Source organism: Musa acuminata, chromosome BXJ3-4 (genome assembly GCF_036884655.1).
Source record: "Musa acuminata AAA Group cultivar baxijiao chromosome BXJ3-4, Cavendish_Baxijiao_AAA, whole genome shotgun sequence".
Taxonomy (NCBI): domain Eukaryota; kingdom Viridiplantae; phylum Streptophyta; class Magnoliopsida; order Zingiberales; family Musaceae; genus Musa; species Musa acuminata.
This window is the reverse complement of record NC_088352.1, coordinates 5,449,599-5,461,526: the sequence shown is the minus strand read 5'-3', so window position 1 is coordinate 5,461,526 and position 11,928 is coordinate 5,449,599. Positions and strand designations below refer to the sequence as shown.

Below are 11,928 nucleotides of genomic sequence, written 5' to 3'. Positions count from 1 at the left end.
GCATAGGGATGATGAATCGTGGTCAAAACATTCCTTCTAATCTCATACTTTTCATGTATTAGATAAATATAACTATATCTAGATAGATCATCTATAAATATGTTGAAATATAAATATGATGAAATATTTTTTCTTTCCCTTAATGAAATCTATACAAACATCAAAATCAATGAAATCTAAATCTTCCAAAATATTATCCTTTACTAATATTTTTTTTTAATATATCTTAATTATCTATGTCATAATATAAATATTTTATTATTGAAATTATCTTTCAATCCAATATTTCATCCGACATTTCATTGCACACTCTGCGTGCTACTGTGCCTCTCTCGCATTCATTGCAGAGTCTGATGTCATGCCATGTTTCTTGGATCGTTTGTCTTCGCTTGATCTTTGAATACTGTTTTGAGGAGCCATCGGCGTACCATACGAATCCATTCAAACTGGCGTCTACTGGCTGAAGGAGAGACAATAAATGCCCCCCATTTGTCGCTTCCAAAAGAGGACTACTTTGACGAAATCTGTGGAAGCTGAAATGAATGAGAGCGGTCACTGACCGCAATATCTATCCTCCCATAAAGGTAGGATGGATGAGGCATTGGCACCAATTCAGGCCCCACATCATACATAACATCAGTACAGGTAGAGCACAAGGTAGAGAACAGGCCAGGAGAGCAAGAGGATGATCCCAAAACCTATCATGATGGATAAGTTTGATCAAACCTTGCAGAGAGACGATACTGACAATGAGAAAATATCATAAGGGTTGCCTAAAATCAATCCACATTGTTGACTTGTTAGATTAAGATGTAAAGATTGTAAATTTGGTTGGCCATAATACAATGAAGCTTTGCATCTGATTGATGTCAGTAAGCTGAACCCAATCATATTGTGAAAAGGTTGGAAAAGGAAGGGGATAGTTAGGAAATGTAATTATGATTGGCATGTGTATGATAATGATTAGTGATATAAATAATGATTTCACACTAAAGTGGCCACCATACAGGTAGGTAATAAAATATTCTTAAATCAAAGGGTTAAGTGATTTAATTTCAGTAACAAAGCAATGAAATCTTTCAACTATTAGAAAGATAATGAAGTTAGGATGAGACAATACCATATTATTAGTCAATCAAAGATGATCAAAGATAAAAACATTTGACACGTGGGTACCAACCCATCAAATAAAAAATAAAAAGAATCATTCGCCAATTATGCATATAATTTTTTTTTAACAAAAATTTAAATTTTTTATTTTTAAATTATTTTTTATTGACTTGCGTATCGAAGGAACTGAGTTGAGAATGCACCCAATGATATAGTTGTAAGGAATCATCTATGGGTAACTTTCATCCTAGGATCTTTTTCTTTTCTATAAAGAATGCTCGAAGTATATTATTCCTATCAAATCAAATTTCATACATCTTTATGTCAACAAAAGAATTTACTAAGAGAGAAAATCTTTTTCCTCCCAAGTTTCTTAGTGTCATATTTTTTTTCATAATTTTTTAGTCTAAAAAATTGATTTGGATGTAGCTAATGTATTTAATCTTTATTTATCTGTAATGATAAGTTGATTGATATAACAAAATAGACAAAAGCTAAAACAAGTCTCGTCTCACCCAAAAACAACCAAGTCAAGGTATCTAATTTCTGTTCAATATAGATGGCAGTAAAGTTCATGAGCTAATCCTTCCATCCATCTTTACCAACAGTACATGGTTGATTTGTAAGATAAAAAAAGGAGGGTTTGTTGACCGTCTAAAGATTTGTAGCCCCATTTATGTTTTACATTGAGTCCTTACTTGTATGTCTCTTACTTGATTTATTTGTTTTCTTATTTCTGTCTCTTACATCACATATTTATTTGTTTGAAGGTTACGAAAAGAATGAAAATTTATTAGGTTTAGGCCATTGGTATATTATGATGACTTATGAATGATATGTAATATTATTTATAATATAAATTAATCGAAGCTTAAGTTAATCGTGAGTAGATGATTGGAAAAAACTAAATCAATGAATGATATGTAAAAATTATATCATATTATTTTTAATATAAATCAATCGAAGCTTAAGTTAGTCGTGAGTAGATGATTTGAAAAAACTAAATCAAGATTGTATACGAATATCATGTCGATTTTCATATCTCATAAAGTTATTGTTCATATTTGAAAAAAGTGACAGCATTATAATTCTAAATAGGAGAGTAAATTATTGAGTCATATTATGTATATGTATTAAGTAAAGGTATTGATGTGACATTTATATTATTAAACATATCAAAATTGGAATTGATTGTAATATCGATTTTTGATTTTAAATTCGGAACTATATACCCATTTTAGTTAATGTCATTTTAATTTTTCAGATGAAAAATACTGTTGCATTTCTTACGATCCCAAAATGATACTCAACTAAATTTTCTATTTTAGTTAAAGACTATAGATAAATACTAAGAATAAGAAAATATATAATGGGTCGGTAGCGCTCCACGCAACGCGACGAGAAGAGCCATTCTACTCGATACGTGGACAGCTAATATGTATCCACGTCACAACGAATCCCTTGTCCCACCGCTTTCGCCCGACATTCTTTGATTACGTCGCTGCTCTCCTCGCTTCGCTGTTTCCTTTGTTTGCAGAGCAAGAAGCCGCCCGAGAAGACAGCAGCAGCACTCCTCTGTGTCTCCTCCCTCGGGTGTTGCCGGATAAGAGGAGTCCGCATTCTCGGCTTTGTGATCGTTTCGCCTTTATTTCTCGTGATGCTGGCGGTTTTCTGCGTACCGCCGGTGGACCCGTCTTTTGGCGGGCCGGCTAGGTGGAACGGTGGTTGGGAGCGCCGGCTTGCTCTTGGATGAGCTTGGTGTTTGATAGTGTTAAAAGACTGGTAGCTGATGAAAGCTTCTCCTTTTTGTTTCGGCTCTCTTTTCTGCGTGTGTCAGCGTTAGAGAGAGAGAGAGAGAGAGAGAGAGAGAGAGAGATTTGGGTGATCGAATTGGAGGATTCCTCTGTCATGACTATCTCCAACTCCGGCTCCGGCGAGGCCAGCATCTCCTCCTCTGACCGGCTCCGGGCCCCTGCGCCACCTTCTCCTCTCCCGCCTCCGTCGATTGCGGTGGTCAAGAAGAAGAGGAACCTCCCAGGAACGCCAGGTGAGTGAAATTGGAAATGGTTTATGGTGTAAAAGTGAGATTTTTTTGCCCCCTTTTTTATTGTGGTCATTCGAATGGGATTGTGTGGGGTGGGTAGATCCGGAGGCGGAGGTGGTCGCGCTGTCGCCGAGGACCCTGCTGGCCACCAATCGATTCGTGTGCGAGATCTGCAGCAAGGGATTCCAGCGGGATCAGAACCTGCAGCTACACCGGAGGGGGCACAACTTACCGTGGAAGCTGCGGCAGCGCACGGGGAAGGAGCCGCGGAAGCGGGTGTACGTGTGCCCGGAGGCGGGCTGCGTGCACCACGACCCGTCGCGGGCGCTCGGCGACCTCTCCGGCATTAAGAAACACTTCTGCCGCAAGCACGGCGAGAAAAAGTGGAAGTGCGACAAGTGCTCCAAGAAGTACGCCGTGCAGTCCGACTGGAAGGCCCATTCCAAGATCTGCGGCACCCGCGAGTACCGCTGCGACTGCGGCACCCTCTTCTCCCGGTACTCGACTCGTTCCCGATAACTTCCCCACCCAAATGATTCGTTTTTGTTGCGTGGTCTTCGATTCCGATCGTAGATCTCATTGTTCACTTCCTTCATATGCTGTTTCGCTTTGGTTGGTTAGGAGGGATAGCTTCGTCACCCACAGAGCAATCTGCGATGCGCTGGCGGAGGAGAGCTCGAAGACAGCGTCGCCGCCGACAGACCCAAAGCCCTCTGCAGAGGACGACGGAGAAGCAGCTGCAGTTTCGGAAACGACAGCAGCGGCCGCAGTGGTCGCGCCACCATTTTCGCTACAACAGGTGGAGCCGCTGGTTCGGCAAGGTCTGTGGTCCTCCTCCTCCCCCCTCCTCCTTTGTTCTCTTCTATGGCTTCTTTCAGTCTGCGGAATGCTATTAATTAAGGGAATGGGAGGAGAAGAGAAACGAAGGGGTCTGATCGGATCTTAGATTTCGATGCAATACAAAACAAAAACACGCGAAGTTAGCGAGAAATAAGACATGGTTTATTGGGATCTTTTGTCAGCCCGAGAAGCACTCTCTGCGGATTCAAATGGAGAAGAGAAAGGTAGAGTTTTGTGGGCAGATGATGAAGGTAAAAAGAAGGGACTTTTAGAGCGAGCTGCGAAAGTTGTGTGTGATTAGAACTTTGCATTGCTGCTACTGAGCATAAGCAGTCGGAATGAATCTAAAGTTACGGGAGATTTACTCATGTCGATGGCATCATTTCTTCTTCTTGGACCATTCTTTTTCCCATGGAGTGCTTACGGCTGACAATTCCTTTTGCAGAGCTGGAGAACCCAATTGGATCGCTACAGTACGTGCCGCCTCCGTCAACGTCGATCGCCAACACCAGCTGCGCCACCGCCAGTAGCAGCAGCAGGAGCAACACTAGCCTGTTTGCGAGCCTCTTCGCGTCAAGTATCACCACCGCTGCCGCTCACACCACCACCTTCTTGTCGGACCGTATGGCCGCCGTGGGCCATGACGACCGGCCCCTAATGGAACCTCCCTCGCTTGGTCTCGCCACGAACGGAGGGCCAGCATGGTTGTTCTCGCCGCAGGCACAAGCTCATGGCCGACGTCCGTTCGCACCACCGGCGCCTTCCCCGCACATGTCCGCGACCGCGCTGCTGCAGAAGGCAGCTCATATGGTCGCCACGCCGACCGGGTCATCCTTCCTCAAAGGATTCGGCCTCGATGCTCCAACAGGGCATCAGGAGAAGATGATCCAGGGTAGCAACCTGCAATGGGGCCAGCAGCAGCACCACCACCAACCAGAAACGGAGCCAGGAGCACCAATGCTATCGGCATGGCTGGGGCTCGGACTCGCTTATGAGCCGGACCTGATGACGGGGTCCTCGTCGTTGTTCAGAACAAAGCCGGCGACGACGCTGGACTTGCTGGGTTTAGGAATGGGGGCAGTCGGTGGTTCCGCCAAAGGCGGGCTATCGGCATTGACGACTTCGGCCGGCGGTGGAATCGACATGAGATCTGCAGCGGCGACTGGAGAGTGGAAAGGAGCGGAGAGGAAGCCGGCTAGCCCCTCAGTTCTGTAGCGACAGGACGCCGGTGCCCTTCATTATTCGCGCGAGTGGAGCTCTCATCGGACGCAAGTTGACAGCGGCCGTCAAGCAAAGCAAGAAACAAAGCAGCACTTTTTCCCTTCACTTGTATTTATTCATTAGGAAGAGAATAGTAAAATGCTGAGAGCGTACTTAAATAGGTTTTAATTTGTAAGAGTGTCTCATATATAGTAGTCTAAATGTAGTGATAGAAAATTAATGTAAATGAGTCAGCAATATCCTGTCTCATCCTCCCTCCTTTCCATCATCGATGCAACACAAACTCACATTAATGTGGCAACCTAATGTTGGTATGTATGGCTACGGAATGCACACATTGTTATTATATAATGCGCCTCGCTACCTTCCGAGTTTGGTATTAATGATAAAGAGGCCAAGAAGAAGACCATCTTATTTTGGTGTTTTATTTTCCTATGATACTCTCGTTGCTTTCATTTCATCTTCTCTGACTGTCGTATCGTCACAAAGATCCTAAAGCATACCCTCATTGTTTGTCGTTCTTATCATATCGACGTCTTTTTATCAAGTCATTATCATCACTTTGACGCATCCGTTGTTGACTTTAATTAACTCATGTTCATCTACTTTGACAAAGATAAATATGGTAGTTTCGTCACAAGTCTTCTTTCAACGTCAACATTGACTCCATCTTCCTTGGGTTTGGAACTACATTGTCACTATCCAATTCCCCCACCTGAGCTCTTACCGATTGTGCCCACATCACCTTGGTTCTCACTTCCGTGGTCGACGAGAACGATTACAATATAGAAAGATAATCCTTAAGAAGGGTGGTATGTTGTTGCTCTTTGCCCTCCTTAGTGATAATCCCCTTGTCAAGTCACAAGCGGGGCAAAGATGACCATGATAAAATGTAAGAGACGAGTGATGAAGATAAATATTTAGGATATTATATGAAAATAAGTGCACAAAAAAAAAATCGAACATGGGGCTCAGAAAAAAATCCTAAAAAGAGCAACATTTATAGGAAAATCACTCAAATATATTATACTGGTTGAATTATCAATTACACTTATATTCTCAATGGTTAATTAATTATTCATAACTAAAATGTCATAAATATTATTGTCATCATAACTATTATGAAAGGATATTAGGTGATGGGGAAAAGCTATGGAGGGTATATATGAATACGTTTTAAGCAAAATATAAATATAAATATATTGATTTAACAATCACCCGATATGCAAGAAACTCAAAAAAAGAAATGTGGATAGCCTTTTTTCAGCAAATAGCTACATAGTTATCCAGGCAGTAGTAAGTCCTCGAAATATAAAGAAAGCTAATAATAATGTCGTAGTGAAAGATGTGTGTGGCAGAGAAGGATGAGTTCTTTTGTGTTTGGGAAACAAAAAATTAAAGGCAGCCATCCTCGCACAAATCAATTGATGTCGGATTCGATCTCATTCAAGGGATAGCTGTTTGGTTGCAAGTCCACGTTATCTTCTACCTTTCCTTTTCCTATCTTTTCATTCGATTTGAATATGAATGTTAAGAAAAACACAAACACACAACAAATATATGTTTTTTATATTTCAAAATTTTCTAATTATATTATTATAGTATGGTTCAGTTGGTAATTGCAAGCCGTATCGTTGATCATGATGATCGGCATTTTCATCCGATGGACGGTCTGGATTTAATAAAAGCTCGGCGTTCGAACCATGAAATAAGACCTCGTCACTGAACCGGACGAGGTTTTAGATGAGATGGGGTTTAACAGTGGTTGAGGTGTTAGAAATGGGACTCGAAACAGCGTTCGACCGACCCGCATTTAACATCTGTAAACACAACCGGTCCGGTCCGGGCCCATCCATTACGGGTCCAATTGCAGGGTAGGTTGTCGGTCCGGACCGGTTGCTGGTTCTGTCGTCAAAATAATCACATTCATTGAAGGCGGATGCACTGAATCTATTCACGAAGACACGAAATCTTTGACTATCTTCTACCTCATGATTATTTTATGTAACTTTTTATATTATTATTATTATTATTTGGTAAATCGTAAATATCGTTTATAATCGGGTTGGATTCCTCCAAAATCACCGAGGAGGAATTCGATGGACTTTTTATTTAAATAAAAGAATCCTTATGAAATTTAATAATGAATGTTGCGTGTAAACCTTCTAACTTCACATCATTCTTATTTAAACACTTAGTCTAACATGTTAATTATGTAGCTCGTATGATATTATCCATAATGCTCGATGGATTGGTTGACGTTTAATGTCCAAATAATATCAAATCATTTTAAATAATTATTTTTATAAATTTTTTCTCACTTTAAATATCTTTAGGTATGCTAGTTTATATTAAATTTAACTAATTTTTAATATCAAACTCGTGATAAGAATTAAGATCGGTACTAAATCCTGAACAGCTAGAATCTACAATAATTAATTTCAAATTCGATCATAAAAAAATTCATATTTTTTTATTAAATTAAATTTGATCATTAAATATTTATATATTTGATGTAGTTAAATATTTTATTAAATATGAGATATCTCTTATCTCCAACATGATAGATAGACTCTGATTATTAAATATTTTATATTTTTAATACGATCGAATCCGATCATAAGACATCTAATATGCACGATGCGATCTAATTTAATATTTCACTTTCAACGAGTTAAAATAAAACTAAAAATATATATTTAATCTATAACGTGGGTAGATTATCCTTCGAAAAGAACCTGTGATGACATTATGTTGTGTGCCGAAGAAATACAATGAAAACAGATAACAAGAGGATGTGACTCGTAAGCATCCGATCACCGTCACCCGATGCGTCGGTCAAAATGCATCGCGGCTCGTCTCGTGAGATGGTGGCCCACAGGTGGGTCTTTTGCAGGTGACGTGGCTCCCGCGTTGCCTGATGTGATGCGTGCTTGGGTGCATTCATGGAAGGCCGCCAGGTTACCCATGTCGTGGGGACCACAAAACGCGTGACGCTGGCGGGGCCGACCGGACCCACCGGTCGAGGAGAGGCTGCGGCAGTCCGTTCCCGCGTGGGCCCAACGCTCACGTGGTGCCTACACCTGTCGTCGACGATCGCCATGTTCGTCCTCGTGCAAGTTACCCTTTGCATGCGCATGCACCCACGCTGCTCCCTTTGCTTGCCAGTGCATACACGTGTACACGTACACACACACAAAAATGTGGGAGTTCCGAGTTCTGCACGCTTTATCTCTTGGCGTAGATGTGATACGACTCATCCTTCTGTCTAGATGTGGAGATATAATTTGGATAAATATTTTCCTCTTGGTCGATGAGCATTACATTTCGGAAAGAGAAAGCTTCTACTTGTTGATCTAATCAAAGGAGGAATTGGCTAGGTTGGAGTCTACAATGTAGAATTCTAGTGTTCCTTTATTCAACAGGAAATTGGATCGATGTCAAAAGCCTCAGGAATCATCAAAGACAAGTCCATGTTAACAAAAGCTGACAAAAGTGACTTTTGATGACATCGATCTCCACTGACCTCCAATCCCATGTATTTATGGGCGACATTCACAAGGAACATCGTGCGTCTACCGTGCACCAAATGTTCTCGTCATTTCTGCTTTACATCAAAATGGTCGCATCATATCATTTCCAAAGTATGGCTTGGCGTCCAGGGTGCCCCTACACGGCAGTACTACAGAAAGTTGGTCTTCATGGCACACTCAAATAGAAGGCAATGAGGAGACCTTCCACGTAGATATAATTATTTTCTTTTTTTTTTGGTCAACTTATTTAAAGATAATTTTGCATGCTATTAAATATTCTAGTATGGATTTTGATAATTGAAGAGTTGAAAAGCATATTATTTGTAATACTTAAATTAATATTAACAGATTGATCCAACCTTACGTATAGTTGCATTCGTCCTTTTAGTAGAACTAAATCGGGACATCACAGTATATAATATATACTGATCGGAGCTATAATTTGTCTTTTGGCATCAACAAATGGTTGGGTGTGTCCACATCAGATATTGAAGCTTCTGTAATTCTCCCTGTGTCCGAAGACTCGATGACCATGATTTATAATCGATAGTCATCCATTAACTGTACAATGGTTGACTGCTCACTGTAGATAATATCGTCAGGTTTGGAGTTATATGACTTCAAATACACTTCAGACATCCAGGATAACGGAAGAGAACGATGAATCATGCAATTTTCACGTAATAATTTGAGGGTGGCAAAGGACCAAGATAGATGAGAAGCTACTGATCGTCAATTATATTTACTCGATTGGAACCTACCGGTGAACGTCTTCGTTATAACTTGCATCATCAATTGGCACCAAATTTACAGTACGTTTAGCAGTAGCATTGATGAAGTTACTCGACAACCTCCTGAAGGTAAAGTTGGCCTTCTCGACAAGACAGCGATGAGTGTTTTAGTTAGTCGAGAAGGGGAAACAGTCTAGCGTGCAAACATCACCATCCCTCCTTTTGCACGAGACGGCAAATCCACGAGGTGACATCCCGAGGGAGAAGAGAGACCAAAAGAAGTAAAAGAGTAGTGATATCACAAGCAACAGGACCACTGAGCCCAAACACTGTTGCGTGTCAGTGGTCTCACTGGCGGCCACCAACAAAGTTACGTGAAAGCAACAGCTTCACGCTGAATCCTCTCGGCGGCCGTAAGGGAAGGCCTGTTTGACCCATGTCCTCTCCTCATCGTTTTCACGCATCCACAGTGCTCGTTTCCCCCCGTGCCATTTCTTCGCCTTCCCTCTCTTCCCCCCCTTTATGACGGACGCCCTCTTGGCAACAACCAAAAGCTCCTCCCTCGCTCCTGTCCCAAGATCCAAGAAAGGATTCATGTGTATGTGATCAGCGAGAGTTAGAGAGAACCTTTGCTCCCTTTCCGACGCTACGCTGGTGATTCTAATGAGGCATTCCGAGGCCCGCACTGACTCCCCTCGGACTCATCGCCGGTTCGCTGTGCCTTCCAAACCCCTCCTCCTCGACTCCTCTCCCGACAACCTCAATACTAACAGCATCCTCTTCGCGCCCAACCTCTTCTACGAGCCCACCTCCGTCCTCGACCCACGCCTCACCTCCAGGTTTGTCACCGCCCCGTCGGCCGCACCCGCCGGCGTCTGCGAACCCCCTCGCCTCTTCCGAGGCGGCGGCAACTCTCACCACCACTTCCCCTCCTCGGACGAATGGTACACCGCCTCCTGGTTGCTTCCTGAAACCCCTGACCTTTCCCCCCTTCCCGACGACGTCAACCCCTCCTTCCTCAACTTCCACTTTGACATCCCCTTCGACTCTTTCGCCGCCGGCGACCTCGTTTCGTCGCCGTCCCCCGGCTTCGACCGTTCCCAGCTCGAGTCGCTCATCCGCGCCGCCTATTACCTGGAATCCAACGATTTCGACGCGGCACGCGTGATATTGTCGCGGCTCAATCAACACATACCCTCTACGGTGGTCTCCCCTCTCCAAAGAGCTGTCTCTCTCTTCAAGGAGGCGCTCTTGGGCCTGCTCTGCCCCTCCACCGCCGAGCCGCCCATCCCTGCCCTGGAGCTCCTCCGACACATCGATGACCATAAGGTCTTCTCGGACCTCTCTCCCGTTCCTCACTTCGCCACCTTCACCGCCACCCAGATCCTCATCGAGACGCTCGACGGTGGCGCCCGGTCCATCCACCTCGTTGACTTCGATTTCGGCCTCGGCGTGCAGTGGTCGTCCTTCGCGCAGGAGCTCGCCGAGGGGAGCGGCGCCTCCCTCTCCTCCCCGCCTGCCGTGCGCATCACAGCCGTCATCGCGGAGGAGTCCGCTGAGACGGCTTTTGCGGCGGAGAACCTTCGCGACTTCGCCCGTAACCTCAAAATCAGCCTCGTCGTCAACTTCGTCCGCGTCGGCGGCCTCGGAAAGCTCGCCTTCAATGACATCGTCCTCTCCGGCGCCGGGGAGCCCACGGCCGTCGTCCTCACGCCCTCCGCATTTCGCCTCTTCAGCAGCGGCGACGGCGCACAGGTGTCCACCGCCACGCTACTCCGCTTCGTCCGCCGTGCATCCCCGCGGGTCGTGGTGTTCGTCGACACGGACGGCGGCGCCACTTCCGGGGTAGCGGGCGCCCACCCCACGCTATCGCTGCAGCGGAGGGTGTCGGAGGGGGTGGGACACTATGCGGCGCTGCTGGAGTCGGTGGCGGAAGCGGCGGCCGCGACGGGAGCTGGGGAAGGGGCGGTGCAACAGGTGGAGCGGGCGGTGGTGCGGCCGTGGGTGGCGGCCACGGTGGGAGAGTGGCCGGTGCGGCTAGGCCTGTGGCGAGAGATGCTCGCTGGGGCCGGATGGGTTCCCCTACACCTCAGCGAGATAGCCGAGTCGCAGGCCAAGTGTCTGGTGCAGCGAGCCCCGGTGGACGGCCACCACGTGGCGAGGAGGAACAGAGCCCTCGTGCTGAGCTGGAGGGGGAGGGAGCTGGCATCCACGTCAGCCTGGAGATGCTAATTCTTGCGGGCCCCGCAGCCGCCGTCCTCCGTGTCCTTAGATATATTCTATTGTCGATTGTAATTACTAATTGGCGCGCTGGTGATTGGATGCTGCTTTCGTGTGTACTCTTTTTTTTTCTAATTGTTAAAAAAAAGATAAAAAAAAATTACTGAAGAAACTTGGTTAGAATTCACATATCCCTCTCCTATTTATATAAATTAGAAAAGAAATTTTT

At 44.6% G+C, this 11,928-nt stretch overlaps 2 protein-coding genes across 2 annotated transcripts; both read left to right on the top strand.

Annotated features, from left to right (window-relative positions):
* The first annotated feature begins 2,641 nt into the window (after nt 1-2,641).
* Nucleotides 2,642-5,642, top strand: LOC135636049 (zinc finger protein GAI-ASSOCIATED FACTOR 1-like). The gene is made up of 4 exons (XM_065147582.1): nt 2,642-3,157; nt 3,255-3,651; nt 3,776-3,975; nt 4,440-5,642. Exons 1-4 carry the CDS (start codon nt 2,860-2,862, stop codon nt 5,207-5,209), a joined length of 1,665 nt encoding a protein of 554 aa, XP_065003654.1. The 5' UTR covers nt 2,642-2,859; the 3' UTR covers nt 5,210-5,642.
* A 4,500-nt stretch (nt 5,643-10,142) lies between these two features.
* On the top strand, nt 10,143-11,711 carry LOC135635114 (scarecrow-like protein 15). The gene has a single exon (XM_065145980.1). The coding sequence runs from the start codon at nt 10,143-10,145 to the stop codon at nt 11,709-11,711; it is 1,569 nt and encodes a 522-aa protein (XP_065002052.1).
* Nucleotides 11,712-11,928: the final 217 nt, after the last annotated feature.